Source organism: Mastigoproctus giganteus, chromosome 3 (genome assembly GCF_048544385.1).
Source record: "Mastigoproctus giganteus isolate SK-2022 chromosome 3, ASM4854438v1, whole genome shotgun sequence".
Classification (NCBI taxonomy): Eukaryota; Metazoa; Arthropoda; class Arachnida; order Uropygi; family Thelyphonidae; genus Mastigoproctus; species Mastigoproctus giganteus.
In genome coordinates, this window is record NC_143577.1 from 135249477 (window position 1) to 135275605 (window position 26129).

General features: G+C 41.3%; 1 protein-coding gene across 3 annotated transcripts in view; it reads right to left on the bottom strand.

Annotated features, from left to right (window-relative positions):
- The window catches only part of LOC150088279 (atrial natriuretic peptide receptor 1), a 1689763-nt gene that overhangs the window by 1596413 nt on the left and 67221 nt on the right, over positions 1–26129 (bottom strand). For all 3 annotated transcript variants that reach the window (XM_090369441.1, XM_090369442.1, XM_090369440.1), the window contains exon 4: positions 16732–16867. In XM_090369441.1, the coding sequence (XP_090225567.1) occupies positions 16732–16867 (136 nt within the window). The remainder of the gene's footprint in view (positions 1–16731; positions 16868–26129) is intronic.

A 26129-nucleotide genomic window follows, 5' to 3' on the forward strand; every position in this document is an offset into this window, starting at 1 on the left:
GTGAATCCTTTGCTAAGGGTGGTTTTATTAAAGATAAGATAATGCATTTTTAATTTTTGGCTTCAACACCAGATTTTGCAGATGTAACATGTTACAGGATGTTCTTTCTTCTAACACACTTTCCTCAACATCAGGTGTTACGTTTCTGGGCCTACCTCCTCGTACTCCATGTGAGAAGCGCTCATGTTCTCTAAGGCATTGATGTACTCTGATGAATGTGCGCATTTTGGGCTGCCTTCAGCGGGGAAATGCTTCTTGGTACGAACGTGCAGCCTCGAGTGTACTGCCGTTGGCTTTACCATACATGAAGTGCATGTCCCCAAACTCTTCGTTGCCATATTCTGCGCGGGTTAGCACAGTGGTATCGTCACCGTCCTCCCCACACCAGGTGGAAAAGGCACGGGTTCGAATCCCGTCGATGACGCGAGGAACTGTAGTGGGCTTTTTTCACTCAGTGGCTGAGTTAGTCCGTCTCAGGCTTAGATAGCAAGGTCCCCCCCCCCCCCAGAAACTGGAGTTTTTTCGTCCAGCAAAACAGGCAAATCGACCAGAGAACCCACGCAATTTACAGACACAAATACGGGTTAATGTATTAAATTACGGGTAACCCTAATATAATAATTATAATAATAATAATAATTCTTCGTTGCTGTAACCTCTTCCCATGGTTGACTATCCTTTGGCAAGTCATTTTGAATACATTTGGATCCGGATTTAAAAAAACTTATGTTGAGGGAAATGAACCATAATCTGTCACACTGGTCCAGTGTGGGTTGGCAGATCGACTGTATTTCGCAGTCAGAGGCTTGAACGTCGGTCTACTCAAAGAGCGTGTGCTAGTGCACTTTCGCTCCTGATCACTGGGCCAGAACATGACAACAGAACACACACACACACACACACACAGAATACACACAAACGTACGTCACACACATATCTGGCCCATTTGTAGTGATATTGTTCTTCACAGAGACACGAGGCGGAGTTGAACAAACGTTCTAGGTGCCGCCCTTACCTATATCCGCACATGTCCATGATCACTCGGCTACGAAGGATTCTGCTGATGCAGTTTGCGTTTTTACTAAAAAGAATTGCACTAAATTTGTTTTCTGCTAGGGAATAACCATTCCGAAATGCTCATGATTTTATTTTAATGATGGAAATTTGAAGCTGTCTTTCAATGATGTTCATAGTCTGGGATTGACAAGAAATAATGTAGTCATCAGCAAACATGTACAATTTTACTGTATTCAGTACATCCCGCATTATGTTTGTAATTCTTATTGGAAATAATATTGGACTAAGAATGGAACCCTCCTCTTGTTCAAATGATTTGGATTAATTGTTCATGTATCTTACCTGAAATGTTCTGTGGCATAGGAAGTTTTGTATAAATTGGGGTTAATGACCTCTCAAGCAGAAAGAATGAAGATATTGAAGGACACCTTATTGCAAGGCGTCCTTCAATATCTCTATCTTTCTCTCTGTACTCTATGTTTTTTTTTTTTTTTTTTACTTAGTCTCTTTTCAAAAAGCTCAGGCGACCTGGAGGAGACTAGCCAGAGAATTATGGGCAGCCTGGCTATCTCCTAGCGGTGTGTGTGAGTAACGTGGGTCCCTTCCAGGGGCCCTGCTACCAAAAGCTAACAGATTCCTCTCCGCCACCGGACTGCTAATAAGTAGACAGGGTGATTGTAATGTCAGGTGTTATAGTTGGTCGAGGAACTCTCCAACTGTCCTACAGGTGTTCAGGATTGCGACTTGCTGGAGTTCGTTGTATTTGTTCTCAGGGAGACCTATTGTTGCTAGGCTGCCATGTAGAGTCTTTGATATCATACGGGTGGTTGACACAATGATCGGGATGGTCGTTACTTGTTGCATATGCCACATCTCTTTGATCTCCTGTCTTAGATTCGTGTACTTCCTGATTTTTTCCCCATGGGTTTTCTGCAGGTTGCGAGTGTTGGGTACCGCTATGTCAATCAGATAGGTAGCTTTTTCCTTCTTGTCCACAAAGGTTATGTCTACTCTGTTGTGCGGGATTGCCCTATCCGTTATTATGGCGCGATTCCAGTACAGCTTGTAGGTTGGGATCTCTAGTACTGCCTGGGGTTCGTACTTACACTTTCTTCGATCAACTGGTATTTCCTTGCTAGATTCTGGTGTATTATCCTGGCTACCTGGTCGTGTCTATGATTGTACTCAGTCTGGATGATCACCTTGCATCCCGCGGTGATGTATTGGATCGTTTCTGAGGCCAGGTGGCATTGTCGACATGTGTCATCTAACACTCCGGGCTCCTTGGCGATGTATTTTCTGTAGTTCCTGGTCTTGGATGGCGAGCATAAATCTTCAGTCTCGGGGAAGAGCGTCCCGCTCGTGAGCCATGCATTGGAAGCAATTTTATTTATGCAAAGCTGATGGAGATCATTGTAGTGTCTGCCATGGAGTGTCTTCTCTACTCATCTTTATAGCTTCGTTTGTACCTCCTGGTTGGGTGGGAGACTCCTCGCTTAAGTTGAGTTGAGTATGCCACTTGTCTATCTTCCTTATGGCTTGGTGGAGTGCTGCTGTGTGTTTCTTGAAGTATTCCTTCAGGTTAATTATCGCTGTCTTCTGTTGCTCAATGAGGTCTATCAGGCCCCTTCCTCCTTCTCCACGTGGATAGACTGACAATCTTTCTGGATTTGCCATCATTGTCCTTGTCTTTCTCATGATATCCTCCAGCTCTGTGTAATTGTCCAATCTATCACCTCAAAGGGTCTGCGCGGGTAGCACAGTGGTATCGTCACCGTCCTCCCCACACCGGGTGGAAAAGGCCTGGGTTCGAATCCCGTCGATGACGCGAGGAACTTTAATGGGCTTTTTTCACTACGTGGCTGAGTTAGTTGGTTTCAAGCGTAGATAGCAAGGCTTTTCTCCCCAGTAACTGGGTTTTTTTCGTCCAGCAAAACAGGAAAATCAACCATTGAACATACGCAATTTACAGACACAAATACGGGTTAATGTATTTAATTACGGGCAACCCTAAAATAATAATAATAATCACATCAAATAATAATCACCTACGTTAGCACTGGGACTGCATAGGTGTTTATGGCTTTAACTGTGTTCCCTCCGTTCGTCCTTGCTTTCGGCAGGCTTCGGAGTCTCTGATGGTATTTTACGGTTGGGCTGGCCTTAATTTCCTTGTGCTGTACCTGCTGAGCCTGCATCATCCCCAAGTATTTGTAGGCCTCTCCCTCTGCCATGGCTTCGATCTCTTTACAACTCTGCAGCTAGTAGTTTCGGTTGACTAATTTTCTTTGACGCAATCCGTGGGTCTTGCATTTATATACTGTGGGTCTTGCATTTATATACCGGTCTATACCAAATTCCATCCTAATATCCTTGCTGAATTCTTCGGTGATCTGGAGTAGTTGCTGCAGGTGCTTCTCGGTTCCTGCATAGAGCTTGACGTTATCCATATACATCAGGTGGGTGAGGGTGTATAGGTTCTTGCTTCCTTTTTTGAGGTTATATCCATACTTGCTACTCTTGAGCATGGTAGATAGCGGGTTAAATTCTAGATAGAACCACAATGGGCTCAAGGCATCTCCTTGAAAGATTCCTCTCCTCATGGGGATTGGCCTGGTTGTGATGTTTTTGACCTTAATGATGGTACTCCATTTCGTCATTGTTTCTCCTAGGAAGTTTGTCACTATCGGATTTGACTTTGTAGATTTTCAGCGCCTCTATTAGCCAGCTATGAGGCACGGAACTGAAGGCCTTGCGGTAATCGATATAGGCTGTTTACATGTTGTCTTTTATGCTTGCTCCATAACCGCAGCATCTAAGGTTAATTGCTCCTTGCATCCTTTCTGCTGTTCGGCCGTTATGCTCTGGCTCTCCAAGTGGTCTGTTATCTTCCTGGTTATGCAGCTGGTGAGGATCTTGTACATTGTTGGGAGGCAGGAGATTGGCCTATATTTCGCTGGGTTTTTTGTATCTTCGTCTTTAGGCTTCAGATATGTGTTTCCTTGTGTGAGGAACTTCGGGATTGTCGATGGCAGAGGCGGATTTAACGGCGGGCGCACCGGGCGCGCGCCCTGGGCCCCAACTTCTGAAGGGCCCACGCAAAACACCAACAAATTAGTTGAACTAATATGTTCAACTATTAGTTCAAAACTTTGTGATTATTATTATGCTATTATTAATTACATTATACATATATTATATTCAAATTTTATTGGAAATAAAACATTAATAGTACATAATATTTTTTATTTATTTAAAAAAATGGTTAACATGTATTTTTATTTTCCCTGTCTCTCTCTTTTCTTTAAGGGGCCCAATATTTTGTTCTGCGCCCGGGGCCTCAACCGACCTTAATCCGCTACTGTCGGTGGGTGCCTTTTCATTTGGGTGAACTGCTCTGCCAGGTGCTTGCGTGTTCAAGTGAGCTTCTTGTACCAGTAGGTGTGGGCGTTATCATTTCCTAGAGTTCGCCAGTTGTGAGAGTTCTTGATCGTCTGGTTTACTTCTTCTTCTTCCCGACTCTCCCATCCTCTTATTTCTTGTACGTCCTTGGTTTTCTGTCGTTCTAGGTCTATACAGGTGGCTCGGCTGTTATGTTTTACTTCCCTGCTCCATATGTTTCCCCAGAACTCCCCAATCGTCTTTTTCTCGGGTGGTCCGTTCCCTTGTTTCCCGTCTTCTCCAAATTTCCTATAGAAACCTCTTTGGTCCTCTTCGAAGATTCGGTTGTTTATTTTCCTCTTGGAGCTCTCTTTGTATCGGCGTAGTCTCTTGCTGAGTGCAAGAAGGTTCTGCTTCAAGGTGTCCAAGTACTCGCCTATTCTCTGATTTTTTTGTCACATGTTTGCTGTGAACGCTGTCTTTCTTCAGGATGCTCTTCACTTTTCCAATTAATTTCTTTCTCCTATTTCCCCTTTGGTACTGGGTCAATTGGCCTATTTGACTCTTAATTCTTCTATCTTTTGCTGAAGTCTTCTTTCCCGAACTGGTGGTTCTTCTGTTTTCGGTTTTTCTGTTTTCGGTTCTTCTGCTGCTGGTCTCTTGCTTCTCTTCCATTAATCCTCGTGGCTGCTACCGCAGCAAAATACACGGTTGTGTGGATGGCATCCAGTGTTGCACCATTGCTGTCGAGGTAATGCGGTATTATGTGACGATTCAGGTGGTCTATGATTCTCCACAAAGTTCTGTTTGTCCTCTGCTTCGGTATCACGTGAGACTTTGTGGGATCCATCCCTTCGAATTCTGTTAGGGCATTCTTCCACTCATCTTCTATTCTAGATATCATGACCTCGTCTGTTTCCATTCCAGCTGCTGTGGGTCGTATTTCTTCTTGCTCTTTCTCCTCTGGTTCCATATTCTTTATCCTTTGTAGTTGATCGCTCACGTACTGCTTGATTTTTTCCAAGATTTCAGGAGCTGTCAGGTGTGATGCAACTGTATCATGACGATGTTTCTTCTCTGGTCCGCTTTTCGCTGTTCGGCGACCTGAATATACGGGAATCGTTCCAGCCACTTGGTATGTTGTCTCGCCCTCTAAGTTGTTATATCAGGCTCTAGCCCGATATGCCGATTCAGGTGGTCTGTGACTCTCCACAAGGTTCTATTCGGCCTCTGCTTCGGTATCTCGTGAGTCTTTGTGGGGTTCATTCCTTCGAATTGACTTCTTCCAATTGTCCTCTATTCTGGATATCATGACCTCGTCTGTTTCCACTTCAGCTGCTGCGTGTTGTATTTCCTCTTGCTCTTCTGCCTCTGGTTCGGCTGTGGTATGTTCTTCCTCCTCTGGTTCCATATTCTTTATCCTTTGTAGTTATTATTATTATTATTATTATTATTATTATTATTATTATTATTATTATTATTATCAGTTTATTAACACAAGTTTCACCCGCTGTACAGCTAGTGGGCTAGGTGGGTATACAGAAATTTTGAAATATACATTATACACTTTTATACAAACTTTCAGATCTTTACAATATAATTATTGTATAGTAATAATTATAAAATAGATATATACATTTACTTAATTGTATTCACTTTGAAATAACATAGTTCTTAATAATTGAAGAGTTAAATACCCAGATTCATTTCTTTATCAGCAACTAACATAACAGATTTATTTATTTTCATTATATTATTGCATTTAATTGTTCATATCATACACATTTCTGGTAAAATCTTCTCAATTTAAACAGCAATCCTGGTGATTTAGTCCAGGTTTGGTCTATAATTTGGCTTCTGTAGGTTTTATTGACTTCAAACTTTACCGGACCAACAGAGATGTTTTATGTATAATGGCACTGTAATACTGAGGTACCTCATTGCAATTATCTCAGTCATGAGAAGTCGTTACCACTGTAAAAATCAAAATATATTTCCAAACCTGCACTTATTACAGGAGAAGAAAATTAGATAATTTTAAAAATTAATGAGAGGCTTAGTTTTGAATATTTTTCTGCAATTTGGAAAGGTGGTAAGTGAGAAGTAACAATCCACGTGAAGCAAATGCCCATTAATCATTTATGAACGAAATTACCCAGAAAAGTTCAAGAATCTTTCAGCAAATAATTTCTTTTAAATCTTAGAAATCAATTTCCACTTTGGGATCATTGGTACATTTGCAATATCAAGAAATCTCCTGTCATAGAATATCTATTTTTCTTTCGGTTTGTGTTCAAATTTTGCCTTCAACAGTAGGAATTCTTTGATGAATCCAATTCTCTCCGGTCTGTATTCAGCTGATCACATTTTAGACTTTCCCGGTGTGTTGTTCCGGGATTTTTTCAGACAAAAACAAATGAAAATTGAGTTGTGAACACAGATACGTACAAATGTAATATCTAATAAGTAACTAATAACAGTAACAAGGCAAGGGAACCACTATGGCCAACGTAGGCGATGCGCCAAAGATTCCTCAAAATAGTTTCAGTATTAATAATGAAAATAATGAAAGAAAGCAGGTTTATACATCATAAGCCAAAAACCTCCGACAAATAGAACAAAACTAACAGTTATTCTTCTTTCGCTATAAAAATTTTGCTTTATGAACTTATTACCTGCAAATTTATCCTTTGGTTCAGTTTATTTTTTTCCCTGTACCGATTTTGCAAATTCGTGTTAACATTTTCCGCCAATCGAAGGTCTGTTCCTGAATTTACTGGAAACATGTGATTCCGTACTCTATTTCTGTTTTGATTGGTGAAACTTATATCCAAGGGCTGTTGATGCCCGACTGCACGATTTCTTCTATATAATAATCAAAGTTGATTGTGAAGAGCTGTGATTATTGATCAGTAAGATTTTTTTTACATATGTTGTTTAAAATATGATTAATGATAGATAACAGACAAAACGTGCATTTATTTCCAACTGAATATGTTCATTTTACCTTAACGTTGACCCGTTACTTTAATAATGGGGAAGAATTCAAGTTAGTTCGTCCATGTCTTGGATTAATAGATCTTGCATTGCGTTTCAGATGCGATTCACGTCGTTCTCCACTATTGTGATGTTATATCTAAGGCATTTACGATGTTTATTTATGGGCATCGCGCAAATCTTAAGTGATGCACCGTGACTATCAATCTTTTTAAACAATTACTGTTGCCACTGGTCAGCTAGGGTATCGTCCGGTCATCTCAGCATCAGGTTTAGCAAAGGATCAAATTGAAAGTACGCAATCTAAGTTCAAATTTCGGTACTTTCTTGCGCATATTGTTTTTTCCAGCAGAGATATAATGTACCTTCGATTTAATTTCCTTCCCTTGAAGTAAGCTCTATTTTTTAGGAATACTGTTTCTCTGTAATTATTATTCAGCACCGAAAGGTAATTCAAGGAACGCTTCGATGCTAGGCTGAAAAAAAAAAATGGTGTGTATTTTTTTTTTTTTTTTTTTTTTTTTGCCATTTGATATATTTAAAAGTTAAATGTATGCAAATTTATTCAGGGATCACTGCACTTGGAGATAATCAGTTTTCTAGCAAACACCTAGCAATTTCGCCATCGCGTATATGCCAACATCACTACTAGACTTCAAATATAGGCTTTCGTAGACAACGAATGTGTCTGACTTCGTGTGTTGAACTTTTTTTTTCGTATTGTTTATTGCATTTTATGTTAGTTTTCATTCCTGCATATTTTATTTTAATTGTTTCCGTGTTTCTTATTAAATAGCAGAACTTATACTGTAATCGTATTGACTTTATGACTAAACAGCGTATAATTTACTTTCATCCAACTTTTGAGACTCAGTGACTGTATCTCTGGTGGTTAATAATAAATAAATTACAAAATATTTTATACTCGAAAGCACCTCGTTGAGCAGGCTATCCTCCTTTTTAGTTGTATATCGGGATCATTTATGGAATCAATATCGACTAAAAAGTGAAGTACATTTTGAATACATATGAAAATTGTTTTATTTTACCCTTCTTTTCCAATTATGGCTACTTTAATCTCAGTTTTTAACCCTCACCGTATATGCCTTGTTTCCTGACAAAAACAATTGGTGAAGCTGACCATCACATGTGTGCAGTTTGATAAGTTCCACGTCCTACACAATTCCATAAATTTAAAAACTTGGTCGCACAGCGTCAATAATGTATATCAATCAGATGCAACTCAGTGTAAAAAAAAATATGTGGAGGTCCTAAAGTCTCGAAACTTTATTAGCCAGTTGGACAGACAACTTCAGTAGTCGAGCCCCGCTAATTGAGATAAAGAATGAAGTAAAAAAATCTCTCTGAAACCTTACACAGCGAACACGGTACTTTTAAAAAGGCAGTGCAACCGGAAAGCTGTGTATGTGCGTGTACGCGCGGTGGTTGTTGCCCATTCTTACATAATATAGTAGGTATCAGGAGCTCGAGCATGGTAATTTACATATAAAATACTTTATAGTTTATAGTGTTTAATACTTCGTAATTTATCTCAAACACACTTATTGTATCATTGTATTTTAGGGATAATGCCGTTCATAATGAAATTTCAAGAATGGACTAAAGAAATTGGCACATGGAAAGGAGAGTGTATTGAAAGCCGAAGGGGAATTCAAGTCATTTCAATGCATGGCAGTTAAAATATTCAAAAGAAGACAAAGAAGAATACTACTGCAGCTTCAGTGTTTACAATAACAAGTATGCGTACATCATATGATAATGAAAACCCGGAAGGTTTACTGACTTAGCTACCTAGAAAAATTATAATACTGTAGTTGTAAACCCAGAACGGAATGTAGTTTATGCAGGACAAAGGGATGTGTGGTAAAATTCTGTTTAAAAGGTGGGATGGTTATCCTGAGGCGTTCTTCCGCCATTTCCACAAATAAAATATGCACATACCAACTCCGTTCGGATTTTGCAGAATTTTATTTCAGGAATAAAATATAAAATATACCAACATATTGCGTGTGGAAGACATCGATATGTAGCGGCTCGCTTGTATGTAGGTGATCTGAAATAGAAGAATATTTGAGGCTTCCTCTAATAGCTTAGTTTCGGTTATAGAAGATTGCCTAGACAAGCTAAAAAGTTTAATATCACAAGAATTTTGTTCGAAAATACCGGTGGAAATTAAGACACGCTTCAGGTTGGGGAGGGGTGCTAATTATTATATAATGGGATGAATGTAGAAGAATGCATAACAGATTATGCATTGCCCGACAAAATTGACAGCCCAAAATGTTTTTCATGAATATTTTATTGTGAATAGTGTAGCCGAAGGCAAATATTTGATATAATAGCGTTCCTGACATGCAAATCCCGAGTGTCCAATAGAAATCAATCTACTACCTTACAGAGCAGCACATTATACAAATTATTCATGCCTATAAAAATACCAGTTGCAACCACATACTTTACTTCTTTGATGTTTTTTGGCTTGCGCAGTGGGATAGTCACATCTCCAGTTCTCAGGATGACAAATCATCATCGCTTAGATTATTCTTTGAGGCGGCAGACCGTTGGAGGACTTGAAGTCGGGCGGTCGGTGGCACATTGACTTAATGTGTCACGCAGCATCGTCCCGCGCTATGCGAACAGTTGCGGACACGGCGCAATAAGAGCAAAACTCTCCAGTTTCGGTTTGAGCGACACCCCTCTCTGCCACTGTGGACAGCCAGAGACGTGGGAGCACCTCGTGCACCACTGCCAACTATACGAAGACCTTCGCTGCCTCTTAATAACCAGAATACGTTTCTCGCCAATAAACCAAGAACAATATCTCCTGGAGAGCGAAGACAATTATGAAGCCTTAACGCAGTTTGCGCAGGATCTTTTTACTAGAAGAACATACTCACAACCTTAGCCGGAATTTTCCTACAAACCAACCACTCGTCATCCAGAATAAAGACCCTTAGATGTGTTAACCAAACAAAAACCTAACAGCTACAATCTGAAGAACAACTAATCATTAACTTAACCTGGATCTGACCACTGGTTTAAACTGGAGTCATTATCTGAACTTGACCACTCACACGGACTGGACAACATTTCCCAGGAATGGCATACGAAGACCCGACAAAGACATTGTGCAGTTTGCTGCCGAAACATCATTAGGCGATCTGAACCGGGTACCCTCACCCGGTTCACTTTCTATTCCTTCCCTTGGCAGGGGGATGGTTACTCTGTACCCCCCTGCCATCCCCTATTTTCACCTGGTGAGGCATGGGCCTGCTCCACCGACTTTTGGGGTTATTTTCACTATTGATTCCATATTTCTGTCTTTCACCCCCCAGTCTTCAGTCTCCCTTCCCTCTCTAGCTATCTTGCGACTAACGTTTGATCCTTGTCAAAACTACACAAGCTCCACACTAAAAAAAAAAAAAAAATTAAATTCTCTCTACCCCGCATAACTTATATCTCTTTTGGCCTGACCCAATTTCTAGCGTTTCTCCCCCCCACCACTTTTTTTTTTTCTTTTTTAGGTCCTAGCCACTGAAATCTCAGGAAATTAGGTGGCAGGACCTGCCAGAGTAAATAGTAAATCTCTAAAATACTGGTGTACCTGGTCTTCCTCCACGATGTATAGTGTGGGCAACGGTGGGTCTCATTTGAGACCCAACGGCTAAAAGACCAGATGAAGAACGGTAAAAACATTACACACCGCAATATCCACACACTTTTAAACCTCTGGCCTCTACAGTGTTCTGTATCACACCACAATGTATACTACGCGGAGATGGGGGAAACCCCTGGTGCCATTAGACCCTAAACACACTATACACTATGCGAACAGTGGTGTCGATACCGTCCTCTCCACACCGCGTGGAAAAGGCCCGGGGTCGAATCCCGTTCATTCCTGGCTGAGTTAGTCGGTCTCAGGTGCAGATAGCAAGTTTTTTCCCGTGGAAAAACTAAGGTTTTTCGTCCAGCAAAACAGGCAAATCGACCAGGGAAGACAAGCAATTTACAGACACAATACACATGGGGAGGTCAAGTGATTTTCTAGGCTACCCTAATAAATAGTTTTTATGGAAACAGGAGACAGGAACCATTACAAGAAGAGCTGGCCAAGGTCGCCAAAGGGCTACGTCAAACAAAACAGACATCTATCTATCTCTAACAGCAAGACGAAATCCTACGATGTTCTGTTATCATATGTCTCTCGAGGTTGCTGCGGTCACAGGTGAAAACATGTTCCCGCATGTTTAATAATTCATGATTTTTATTAACTAACTGCGAAGTGGTACCGAGAACCATGTGTGAAAATTTTAAGGGGTGCGGTTGGCACAATTTTCTTTTCATGTACAACAATACCACTGCACACAGAACTGAAGTTGTGTTGGAATACCTTAAAACTGAAGCTATCCAACGACTGCCGTGTCAGCACGATCACCATACGTAAATCGGATCGAATATCTATGAGACTCCTAAGGGCGCCGCATTGCACGTCAACAGCCAACTCCTCGGTCATTTGGTGAGCTAAGGTCTCGTGGAAGAATGGAATTTGTTGCAACAGAGTCTTATTGACACCCTTATATCAAACATGGTTCACCGCTGTCTGGCCTGTGTAGCCTTTAGAAAGAATCAGACGTGTACCGATGTCATGTTAATGCTAATGCTAGTGCTAATGTGATCGTAATTTTCGAGCATTTTTTATTGATTTCTCTAATGCGAGCTTTTGGTAATTCTTATACAACCCCTATAAATGTCCCTTATACCTATACGAAGTTTTTCTCTCTCTCTCTTTTCATTTCATGGTTATTCTATGGTACACACCACCATACCAAATATTGTCCCGCTTCATCGCAAGCTGCACGAGTAACACCACGGTTTCTACGTGTTCTGTTAATTTTGTCGTGCAGTGCATTCCTTTTAACATGGGTACAGTAATGTACATAAACACATGGCGAGTTTGAAATAGTCTAGCTTGGGACTGCCATAACAAGAAAAAAAAAAAACAACTATAAAGTGGCTAACAGTTAAGCAGTACAAAGGGGGTTAAAATCAAAGAATAAATGAAAGAGACTGCCTTCGTCTTCAGATTGAAATACACTCGGCCGTTTAATAAAATATAATCATAAATACCTGTCACAAAGTCTGCATTTCCACACTGCGAAATAAAGCATCTTCACATTCCAAGAGTTGTATTTCAGTGATGTTTGTAAAGTCCGTAAAAAAAAAAAAAAGATATAATTAGTAAGACTGTAAGTACGAGATAACACTTGCTTTCTGTAGCGTTTATCGTATTCAACTTGTAGAGATCAACTTGCATTGAATTTGTAGATCTGAGACAACATCTGAAAGGGAAGAAACGGACCTTCAGCAATAGCTTAGTATTCTTGGCACCAGTCTCGGACAAATCGCAGGGCGGGAAGAGGAATTCTCCAGCAGCAATCATCTCAAATTGATAGTTCAGATATTACTACCACACCAGTTTCACTCTGATGATCAGCCTCTGCGAATCTGCATAAGCTCGTAGAATCGAGGAATCCCTATTGCATTGGTGAAGTTCTCGTTTTGTGCTCAGCCGGCAGATTTAATTTCAAATTGACCACTATCCAATATTCAGCTACTATGAGAGATTTTTTGGTCGTAGGGATGGCCGAACCTCATACTTCTGAAGTGTATAGTAATGGTGGATAGACAATTATTCCGATGTATTTCTTGATGATTCCAGGGTCTTTAACAATCATCATATTTTGTTTTGTTGTTCGACGGAGACTCGTATACCCTTGAGGTGAGTTTATCTAGCTGAATACCAAAACGGAATTTTGGGTCGAATGTTAGTTCCAATTCAGGGTTACACATAAAATAGGAGATTTGGGTGTTACCAAAAGTTGGGGCGATCACTGTGAGATATTATTATTATTATTTCTCCCTGATTGGGGGTTCCATCTCGTGTTGGATATTGCTAGCAAGTACACAGGGTGGTTGTTATGTGTGGTATTACTGTTGGTCGACGAATTCTGACTATCCTACAGGTGTTCAGAATCGCGACTTTCTAGAGTTCCTTGTAGGTATTCTCTGGGAGACATCTTGCTGCTAGATTGTTATGTAGGGTCTTTGGCACCATACCGGTGGTTGACACAATGATCGTTACTTGTTGCATATGCCATATCTCTTTGATCTCCTGTCTTAGGTTCGTGTATTTCCTGATTTTTTCTTCATGGGATTTCTGGAGGTTGCCAGTGTTCAGCACTGATATGTCAATTAGATAAGGGATCTTTTCCCCCTTACCCACAAGGTGTAGGTCCGGTGTGTTGTGCGGGATTGTCTTATCAGTTATTATGGCGCGGTCCCAGTACAGCCTGTGGGTTGTGGTTTCTAGTACTGCCTGGGGTTTGTACTCGTAGTATGGTACACTTTCTTTGATCAGCTGGTATTTCCTCGCTAGCTTCTGATGTATTATCCTGGATCGTGTCTACGAGTGTACTCAGTTTGAGTGATCATCTTGTATCCCGCGGTAATGTGTCGGATCGTTTCTGAGGCCAGGTGGCATCGTCGACATGTATCAACTGAACTTCCGGATCCTTGTCGATGTGTTTGCTATAGTTTCTGGATGTGGGGATAGACGGAAGTCTAGGTGCCACCTTAGACATAATAATAATATAGTTTCTGGTGTTGATTAACTGGCCTCGGATGGCGAGCATGAATCCTTCATTCTCGGGTAAGAGAGACCCCCCCACGTAAGTCATGCATTGGAAACAATTTTATCTATGTGATCTTGATGGAGATCATTGTAGTGTCTGCCCTGGAGTGTCTTCTCTGCCCATCTTTCTTGTTTCGTTTGTGCCTCCTGGTTGTGGGGAGACTCCTCGCTTAGATTGAGTGGGTTGTACCGCTTGTCTATCTTCCTTATGGCCTGGTGGACAGCTCAATTATTCTTCTTCTTATTATTATTATTCAGTGAATATAATTATTTTGGCCTTCTCGGGGTTTCTCGAAAAGACCAAAATGCTAAAGAAAGAATGCAATTTTAATTAGATTATTATTGCTATTATTGAGGAGATGATTCTTAGGTTATTTTGTACCAGTGCAGCTATAATTGCCGTGAATAACAATCTCCAGACGATGCTATCTTGAGGGCTCCCGCATTTACAACCCTCCTATAGCATCTTGCTTCTGTGTCCAGCTGAACAACCTGTTACCACGGAAGATAGAAGTCCCAGAGTGCGGCCCTTAATGTGAGTTAGTATTAGTAATGGCCGCATGGTGCAGGAAAGCCTATGGCTTATGCTGCACCAGCCAAAAAAAAAAAAAAAAAAAAAAAACGAATAAAACAATGATAAAAAAAAAATAATAATAATAATTAATAAAAGAAAAGTAAATTAAATCTATCATCCTGTGCGCTTCCCTGACCCGAAGGTACTATCTAGATGACCTTTGAATTTCCCCAAACTGTCCGCCTCTACCACACATGTAGGCAACTTATTCCAGTAATTTATAACTCGCTGGCTAAAATAAATTTCCTGCAGTCCAATCTAAACATTTCTCCCCGTAACTTGAATTTATGTCCCCTAGTTCTAGCGTCATTTATAATCTTGAAAATTTCGTCCTCATTCATTTTACTGATGCCTCTCAGAGCCTTAAGCACCTCAATCAAATCTCCTCTAAGGTGTCTAGTTTCCAAACTCTGCAACCCACATATTCGAAGTCTTTCTTCATAAGGACGCCCTTTTGCCGATCTCACCACGCGAGTTACCCGTCTTTGCACCCTTTCAAGAAGCTCGATGTCTTTCTTTAGGTGCGGTCTCCATACTTGAACACAGTATTCCAAGTGTGGTCTAGCAAAAGCCTTGTATAAATGGGATTATCACGTCCCTATCTCTACTTGCAAAAGTTCGATAGATCATCGATAGGACAGTTTAGAGTTATGATTCTAATAGCCATAATAGAGTTGGGACGTGCACAACATTGAAAGCGGCCTCGATATCCAAGCTAGTTATGGCAAGAACTTGATTGCATTTGAACGCTGATTATATGGCATTTGTGGTTATGAGGAGGTTTGTCGTCGTGGTAAAGTGTAGTAGTGGCATTTTTTTTTCAAATAACTTAGGAAGTGTTGAAGCTTTTGAGATTGGGTGGTTATATTTACATATTAATGGATTACAGATCTCGGGATATGCCTAACCTGTAGATGTTCCACTGACTAGGGAATGAAGAGTTTTCAGTATGTCGTTGTAGATAGTCAAGAGTCGTTGAATAAGCTCCTGCAACAGCAGTAGAATACATCACACTAATAGCTTTTATAAGTTGAGGTGTAGTCGAGTTAGTAGAGTTGAGCATATAAAGATAGGCCTGAAGTAGTTAGCTCCTGTGGTTTTTCAAGTTTGGGGACAGAATTAACTCTGCAGCATTTCCAGTCTGGATATAGTTGAGCTTAAGTGAGAGTTTCGTTGTAAAGATTTGCCAAGAGTTAATCCCCGTTTGCCAAACAAACGGGGATTAACTCTTAAGGAACATCGGTTATCATAAGTGATATCAACATCACTCATATGAACGCAACGAGTCCAACAAGACTTTCTTTTGTGTCTGTCCTCTTGCACCAGTTTTCTTACCTTGTTAAACCATAGTCGTTTTAGCGCCATAAAAAAATCCAAAACACAACCACAATACAAATCTTACCGTTTGATGAACGGAGCAGCTTAAATTTAAATAGTATATCTGATAAATGTACTGTTAAAGCCAGTAGGCTTTCTTAAGCATTACCAGTTCATCATAACTAAAATGGCAACACCCTGTCTTATTAAAATTCACAGACTGCAAATTTAGAAAACTGTGACTGCTTGCTCATGTCAGCTTAAAACCAGAAGACTTGCCCACTAGTGAATGATTAAGCTTAGCACAACGTAACGGTTGACAAGAGCTAGTTATTATGGAGATCTTCGTACGGTCAATTTGTGAAAAATCACATAGCGGGTCACAATTTAAATGACCCGAAGGTACAATAAATGCAAATGAATTATAATAAAAGGATAAAAATACCTTATTTCAAAAACGACGCGCACGTGCCAAGCGGCACATTTCCAGCTTTATTTGTTTGGAGCATTAGCAACTAAGGCCACGTTGCTTCGGGATACGCGGTGGTCATTCCCTGACCTTTCCGCATCCTCCGTATTTGGTGGTGACGGGCTCGAACCCCAGTCTAATCAAGAAGTGTATGCTATGCACTACTGCTCCTTCCCACCTGGCTACGGGGGCGCCCGCTTTATTTGCAATCTCTATAATCAAGAACTTTAAATTTATTTTAAATAGTTTTGCAAAGTATTTTACCTTCAAATGTCCTGTTCCACATCTTCTGTGTAATGATGGAGCCATTCGTGATATTGTATCCTTCGGCTAAAGTTTCGTTCAGTGCTAGGGCATACAGAAGTACAGCTTCGTGAAATGCAGTGACAAAAGTATTGACCTACAAAGGACGCAGAGAATAATTCATCAAGCGTCAGTATTTTGGACTAGAAAATATAATGTTATCATTATGCACCGAAATAAATACAGTTTACTTAATCGTGTTTTTGAACGAGCTGTTATCTGCGTTTGTTCAAGAGAAAGGGAAAAAAAAGGCGAAAGAGAGAAAAATAATTTTCATGGAGGCCTTTGAAAAAAAATGTCATTAAACAGGCTTCTTCAAACTTTCATTATGGGTATGCTTTGTTCATGATATTTTTTGGCATCAGAAAAGAAACTGATTGATTTTTTTTGAATTTATGAATAACAGAGATTGATTAATTTTAAACAGCAGTTAGAGGTAGTAAACAAGCTACTGTTTACAGATGCGGTGATCTCCAAAACTAATAATAAGTTAAGTATGCAATAAGATCAAAAATATATTTGGGCGGAAAAAAGAATTTTAATTCAAACAACAGCAAAAATATTTAATTCAAACAACAGCAAACATATTTAATTCAAACAACAGCATAAATATTTAATTCAAACGACAGCAAAAATATTTAATTCAAACGACAGCATAATAATTAGCACCACGTTCGCTTTATCGAAATTAAGAAAAATCGTAATATGCATATGCAATAATACAATCAAGGAATCACTTTGTTCCTTGCACATGTGAATCGCCAAAGGCTCCGTAATGTAATAATTAAAAAAAAAAAAAAAAGGCTGTATTGCCATGATTCAGTTGTATGAATAATTCACTTTTTCTTGATAAAGGTACTTTAAATTAAATATTGATTATAATCAACCAGCTACACATCCAGTAAATATAACTGAAATAAACTCATATATAGAGATCTATAACATCTCAATAAATATTAGCAGGACGAGGAAACTTTTCTGAATCGTATTGTTGAGGTGAGCATGGTACCAGCATCGTACTATCACTCCAATTACGGAAACGCATAAATATCTCATGGAAAGCTCCCTCTCCAATACAGCCCATGCTGAGTTGGATGTTGTCACTGGATTGTAATTTATTGAGATGGTTTAACAGTTTTAGAAAATCTCTCTCTTACCAATGTATCGCATTAAAAGAGACAAATTCTCTTTACGGCAGCAGAATTGGAGACTGACTTCTATTAAACCAGAAAATGAATAATTAAAATAATAAAATACGTACGTTGGTTAAAAAAAAATACTGGATTTTAGTAAGTTTGTATCAGGAAAACAGGTTGTTGTTTTTGCTGATATTTATTGATTTTAACGACGCGAGGGCTACTGTTTGTTATTTGGTTTTTAGGAGCATTTGCAACTAAGGCCATATTGCTCCGGGAATATGCGGTGGTCATTCCTTGACCTTTCCGCATCCTCCGTATTTGGTGGTGACGGGCTCGAACCCCGGTCTAATCAAGAAGCGTGTGCTACGCACTGCTGCTCCTTCCCACCTGGCTACGGAGGCGCCTGCGAGGGCTACTGAGGCCAAATTGTGTCTGTTCATAGTTTATTTCCAATTTAATTTCAAAGTTTATTTCGTTATAGGCGTTGAATTGTATGCTTGTGTAGAATCAACCAGTAAATGACGGATCATAACTTGAGTTATGACAAGATGAAGGGGTTTGTTTCTGCCAATAATAAGAAGATAATGATGCCACTGCTGAGAGTGAATATCGTAAGAAGCAGAAACAAACATATAAGGTGGAACAGGTGCAGCTGTGTCCTAAAACGCATTACCTAAACCTCTTAGAAAGCTCTTTAATCATGGATGAGGTAGATCGCATTCCAAGAGGTTTATTATTATACAGGGCGTCTCAAAAATATTGGTACAAACGTTTAGGGGAGGTATGTAACATCTAAAGGAATGTGGATCGCATAGGAATCCATAACCGGAAACGTCACCGTAAGTCGGTACACCGCGTTGTTCATCAGTTCACAAGAGGGAAAATTTCTGTTTTACTCATTTAAGCAGTAGTCGCCGCACGAAGAGCATGCATCGATACACGAACTGTGAGGTAGTACACATGCACCTAGTGTATTGATTAGCAGAGGGCCCACACAGTGTGCGCCCCCATGCGGCACAACTTCGCTTCGCAATAAATGTGTGGGCAGGTATGATCGGTGACTGCTTAGTCGGCCCATACATGTTACCATCCCGCATGAACTCCACTAAATATCGGATCTTTCTTGAACAAGTTCTACCAGGGTTACTTGACGATGTTCCAGCAAATGTGAGACGCAACATTTGGTTTTAACATGACGGAGTGCCTGCCCATTATGGAAGGTGTGTTCGTGGCCATTTGAACAGGCATTTTGGGCGTCGATGGATTGGCCGTGGTGGACCCGTTGCCTGGCCCCCACGCTCACCTGATTTATCGAGCCTTGATTTCTTTCTGTGGGGGGACCTCAAATCTATCGTATATGAATCGCCTGTGGAGACGGAAATGGATCTCGTGGCGAGACTCGTCTGCGCTGCTGCTACTGTCAAAGAAACTCCAGGTGTGTTCGACTGTGTCTGCCAATCCATGCTGCGTCGGTGTCACGCATGCATCGCTTCTCATGGTGGAACTTTCGAGCATCTGTTGTAACATCATGAAATGCATTCATCTCGTACTCCATTGTTAATATTATGTCAAATAAATGTTTGCCACTAATTACTGTCTTGTGTCATTTCTGCTTCTTGTGCTTCTGCTACTACTTTCCCATGACGTTTCCGGTTATGGGTTCCTATGCGATTCACATTCCTTTAGATGTTACCTACCTCCCCTAAACGTTTGTACCAATATTTTTGAGACACCCTGTATAAGAAATTCCACCTACCATATTACACTGTCCCCAAGTGGGATGCGATATCAAAGTTTCAACTGGAATTTGATTTGAGCCCTGGATTTGAGCAGCGAAGAGGGATTTGTTCTCAGCATTCACAGCGTACAGAGACCTTGTGAGTCTATATAAAGACTGCATTGGAGAAGACCTGAAAGCTCCCAAGTAAATCCTCAGAGCGTTGTGATGGCTGATATTTCACCGTTGAAAGTATTGCCTCCTTGGAGAGTCATTACTCCTCTGACCGTTTGGTCGTCCGAGTATAAACAGAAAAAATAAAAATATGCTAGACAAAAAATCTAGGCGTGAACGGATTCAAGTTGAAAAAGATATGAAATTTTATTGAGTATCTAATTGTGCTGCCTTTTTTTTTTTTTTGGTGAATAAAAGCTAACTAAACAAACTACCCGGTAATTTCTTAGATATACCGTATTTTGTGTCCGTAAATTGCGTATGTTCTCTGGTCCATAATTTGCGTGCTTTGCTGGACGAAAAGCTCCACTTTCTGGGGAAAATAAAAACTTGCTACCTACGCCTGAGACCGACTAACTCAGCCACAGAGTGAAAGAAGCTATTTATTAGGCACAGTCTATTATTCACAGACTATGCGCATGACAAGTATGTCTGTGTTACCGCACAGACAATATTTACGAATAACAAATATGTGTCGCGACAAGGATTCTATAAAGTGTTTTAGTGCGTTGTAGCCTACTTGTAACCATTCTTCGAGAAATTATCGGGCAGATGCAGAAAATTGATGAAGGGGGATTGATTGCTGAATAGCTCTCTCTCTCTCTCTCTCTCTCTCTCTCTCTCTCTCTCTCTCTCTCTCTCTCTCTCTCTCTCTCTAGCATATTTCACACATTCTTAATAAGATTAAAATCAGATGAATGTCGGGGCCAAGGAAGATGGTTAAAATCCGTGTTATGTTCTCCGAATCATTCTTACACAATTCTGGAGCGAAGCGCTGTTGCGTTGTTTATCGTAAAGTGGCCATTACCACTTTATGGATAATATTATGTGTGTATCATTAAGTGCAACATTGCAGAGTGCAGTAGATCGATACAAAAATTCAGTTACACTCTGGATGGCATTCGACATTCCACCGGTATAAAAGGGCCCAGTCAGTGACAACAAAACATTCCCCATGCCATGATACTACCTCCAGACGCTTGGGTTGCCTTAACAAGGCAAGCAGGGTCCATCGCTTCATGAGGTTCTTACCATGCACTCTGCGTACCATCAGTGCAAAACAAAATGCATCGTGATTCGTCTGACCACATAACTTTGTTCCACTGTGAAATCACGGCGTTCGCAGCACCACTGCAAGCGGATTTTTCCTTTTTTATCTGAAATAGGTGGCTTCCAAAAAGGCAGCCGACTGCCAGTACCAAATTTCTTCAATTTCCTGAACATAGTACGCCAAAAAATAGTGTACTTCTGGGATTGGGTTCAGGTGTTATTTGCTGCGCCCTGGATGTCTTATTTCTCTGTGCAGTTTTGCTTAGAATAAGCCTTTCATACAAAAGGCTACAAAATACAGCGTGCAAATACAAAATACAGCATAAAAACACAGAGCTGAACACACAAAAACAGAATATAACTTGACAATGATTTAGCAGAGCTCCAGTGATGACAGATTTGAACATGGGGATGGGAGCATCGTGATCTTATTTTAGTAGGTGAGGGTTCAAGGGCTTTGATAAAGTTGTGTCTGTCCTTGTTACTTATTAGCCTGTCACTGTCGGTGTCCACACAGTTCAGGACGGCGAGCATCTGTTTGGGAGAAACCTCTCAGTGAGTGCAAGCCTGTTGCACTCCCTGAGCCAAAAGTGCAGGTGTCGATCTTAGGCTTGGCTGTGGTACTAAGTAAACTCTTTGAACACCTCCTCAAAGTTAGAATCGAAACTTGCTACATGGCTGCAGGCCTAGAATCACAGAATCAATTTGGCTTTAGGAGGGGCTGCTCCACTCTGGATGCCTTGGAAAACATTACCAGAGCTGCTGAAACAACAAACCATAAATATCTACTTGTAATCGCAATAGATTTTGCCGGGGCTTTTGACACCCTGTGGTGGCCAAGCGTCCTCGGCAGGCTCCGGAAGGCCAACATCCCGGCCAACCTATACCAATGCGTCAAAACATATTTTGACAACAGAATGGTCGTTGTAGAAACTCCATATCATTCTATTTCCAGACAGATCTTCAGAGGCTGCCCACAGGGCTCAATCTTGGGCCCGCTCTTCTGGAACATTGTTCTCGACGGTTTTCTAAATCTAGACCTAGGTCGTGTGGCAACTCAGGCATACGCGGACGACCTGACCCTGGTACTGCGAGAGGACAGCAGAGCCAGGCTAGAAACTTCTGCTACTCACGCCATTGACATCCTACAGAAGTGGACCGACGAAAACAATCTCCGCATATCCTCAACCAAGACCAGCTCAATACTGTTAAAAGGTAACCTGGACATCAGGAGACCACCACAAATCCGCATCCAAGGAACTACAATTAAGCTGACAAAGGAACTAAAACACCTCGGGGTTGTCCTAGATAATAACCTCTCATTCACCCCTCATCTGACCTACATTCAGAAAAAGATCAGAAGATACTCTGCTCTGTTCATGAGGGTCTCCCGCAAGGATTGGGGCCTGCGGAGGAGAACCCTCAAGCTATTCTATAAAGCCGTATTCCTGCCTGCCATAACGTATGCCGCTGGAGTGTGGTACCGGAAGGCTACCACGGCCGTCAACAGAAGAAAACTGGACACCACACAACGGTATATACTACTTATAATAACAAGAGCCTGCAATACTGTAAGCACACACGCCCTCCAGGCCCTGACAGGGACTCTTCCACTAGACCTTGAAATAGTCTTCCGCGGCCTAATATATCAACTCTCCAAGGGACGTGAGGCTAACCATCTGAACTTCACTTTGGACCCTGAAACTGACCACAAATTGGAACGCAAACGTCTCCTCACACATCTCAACCAGAGCTGGCAAACCCGCTGGCAGACATCAACCAAAGGTGAAATAACTAAAAAATTTATTCCTGATCTACAACTGGTGTACCCAAACTATCCACCTTGGCTTTCTCCTGGACTACTCGCCACCTACCTGTTGACCGGCCATGGCGCCATAAGAGAAAAACTCCATGGATTCGGATTGAGTGACACCCCCCTATGCCACTGCGGACTACGCGAGACATGGGGGCACTTGATGTACGACTGCCCACTGTACGAGGATCTCCGCTGCCGATTTATAACCACCACCCAAATAATGCTAAGAGACCAGGAATATCTGATACTAACTGAAAAAGATACTTATAGTGCCTTCACTCAATATGCGCAAGACCTCTTCACAAGAAGGCGGACTTTCCCGCATCCACCACCACAACAACAACCATGAAATGATATGTGGACCACCTTCGGACAGGACACAGCCTCACGAGTGACTTTCTATCCAGCTGAATTCCAACCAGCCCAATGAGACCGCAGAGCTTTCTGCATATGCCAGCCATAATGGCAATCGGTGCCGGCGCTCTTGCTGGACCCATCTTTCTTTCCCCCTCCCTCGGCGGTAGGGGAGGAGACAGGATTTTTTTTTTTTTTTTTTCTTTTCCCCTCCTGCCTTCTCCCCTACTCGCCAACCCATATTTCCTCCTGGTAGGGCATGGGCATGCCCCACTGACTTTTAATGGGGTCGCCTCCTCTATCGACCCCATTTCTTCTGTCTTTCTCCCCCCAGTCTTCAGTCTCCTCTCCCTCTCTATCTGCTCACCAGCGTATATCCCACAGGTCAAAATTTAATAGCTCCAAATTAAGTTCGTTCACATTTCGGTCTTTCAATCTAGCGATCAACCCACGCAAACGTTTTTTTTTTTTTTTTTTTTTTTTTTTTAGGTCCTTGCCACTGAAATCTCAGGAAACTAGGTGGCAGGGCCTGCCAGAGTAAATAACTGTAATACTAGTGTACCTGGTCTGCCTCCACGGGGCGAAGTGTGGGCAACGTCGGGCCTCAGCTGGGGTCCCGCGGCTAAATGGCCAGAAGAACAACGGTACACAACATCACACACCTCAAGATCCATATACTTTTAAATCTCTGGCCTTTACAGTGAACTGTATCACACCACAATGTAAACTACGCGGAGATGGGGGAAACCCCTGGTGCCGTTTGACCCTAAACACACACTTTACACTTTGGCTGTGGGATCTTCAAAGAGCAAGCGTTCCAAATATTCGGATATATTATTTGGCCTGTGATGAGTTTGGCTGTGAAGACCATCCTCTTTTCCACGATCAGGAACTTCATCCTCCGGATGTCGAGTGCTTGTGCCATCATGGCGGTGGTGGTGGCGGGAGGTAGACGAAGCTTTTATTGGCCCATTTCAATAACCAGTATTCAGCGGTACACACCCGCTTAAGGTTTGTAGGTGGCTGAAGCCCATATTTCTGCACCATAGAGAATGGCGGAGTAGATCATGGAAGCGATGAACTTTTTAAAAATGAGAGGATGTCGGACGTGTAGCAGCTGCAGCTTTGAGACCCAACATAGCCGAGAAAATCTGGTAGTGATTTTGTCAACCTTTGGATGCCCTTTGCACGCAAACCTAGACAAAGGGCCTAGATTTTCGTGCAAAGGTACGTTTGGTATTGGTGCCCTTTCGAGTGACACGTTGAGTAGTGTTGGCACGGATTTAAGGGAGAATATAACCTGAGAAGACTTCTGAGGAACTATAATCAGTCACTGGGAATTCTTAGTAGAATAGTTGTGCTACCTGATAGCTTTGATGTAGAAGTTTTCAGGATAACAAATTGTATTTAAAAATACTCACGTGTTGCTGTGTTATACATTACTGGTATTTTCAAGGTCACAGTAATTCTACCGAGTCAGCCATTTGGATGTTTCCAGGAGATAAAAGAACTACAGCAGTGCCACCTGCTTGTTAAATGGTGACTAGAAATTCGGCATAAATTGCGTAAAATTATTAAATTGTGACATCACGAGGAAGCTTCATCACTGAATAAGAGCTACTCCACTTATATGGCTGCGGCAGGTTTAGTAGATCGTCAGCTTAAATCCCAAGCCCAGATGAGGGTTGACGTCAGGAAGGGCATCCGGTCGTAAAAACTATGCCAAAACCAATAGATGTGTTCCGGTTAAGAAGTTAATCCAACAAGAGGAGAAGAGGATATAAAATGTGAATTGGGAACATTGAATGCCGACCCCATATAACGTGGGAAAATGCGAAGACAAAGAAGAATAACCTGAGCAGACTTCTGTGGGTTGATTTTTAGATTGAAGCTTGCCAGGTACAATTCAAGATCCTTAAGTTGGAAATTGATGCTATTGCTGAGCTGAACGGGGTTGTCGCCAGGGTTAATTTGCATCAGCAGTTTGAGGTCATCAGCATAGCATAAGAGGCTATTCATGGAGGTAATAATGGGCACGATGATAGCCGTGAACAGGACCCCTGCGGTACTCCAGCAGTAATGTCACAGGATAGGGTGTGTTGTGTTGTTCCCGATGGAGAATAAGTATTCTTTGACAGAGCAGAAATTCGAAAAAAGCACACCATATCACTTCGAATATGAAATTTCTCCTTAAGTAGAACGAGCAAGGCCGGATCGATAAGGCATCAAGGGCTGCGTTTATGTCGAGATATATGGTTGCCAACTCAGCTCTTTGTTCGAATGCTGAGAGAATGCGTTCTGTGGTGGCTGCCAAGTTAATGATTGATGATTTTTCTGGGATGCCATAGTGGATGTCAGGTGGTTTCTTCTGGAGGATTTGGTGAGTTATCGTGGGTAACAAAGCCTTTTCGAGAATTTTTAACATACAAGAGGCATCTGCTATGGGTCTGAACTGGCTGACATTTGTGGCAAATTGGTTTTTAGGGATGGGGTACACTCTGTACTTGTTCCACTGGGGTGGAAAATAAGGCTCAGTGAGGCATTTGTTGTAGATGTGGAAAAACCGGTTGCTTTCCAGTCATTTAAACCTTTGAGGTGAATGCCTTGGAGAAATCAGTTATGCATTTTATTTCTTGAACCGTGGCTCCTGTTAAACGTGCGCTCACGATAGGACCATTTTCAAAGTCTGATAGATCATATGTTTTCCACATTCCGACTTCGGATTATTGCAGTAGAACAGCTGTACTAACAGAGCAAGGAAAATATATCAACGCAGTAAATATTAGGGTGGAGAAGCGCAGGCAAATTTAAGAATTGGGTATGAATAGGTGAAAAGAAAATATACACGTACTATTGCAAAATAAAAATATCGATCTTGGAAAGAGCTTGGCAGAGAGAGTCGTAACAGTAACACCTGGGTTCTAATATAAAAATTAAGTACTGAAAAACTGCAAAATCCTGCTGGATATTTGGCACGTTCAATCACAGCAAGTGGTGTGACGACCCAAAAATGCAGACAAGGTATTCAGCTAATTTTAGACCAGCTGTT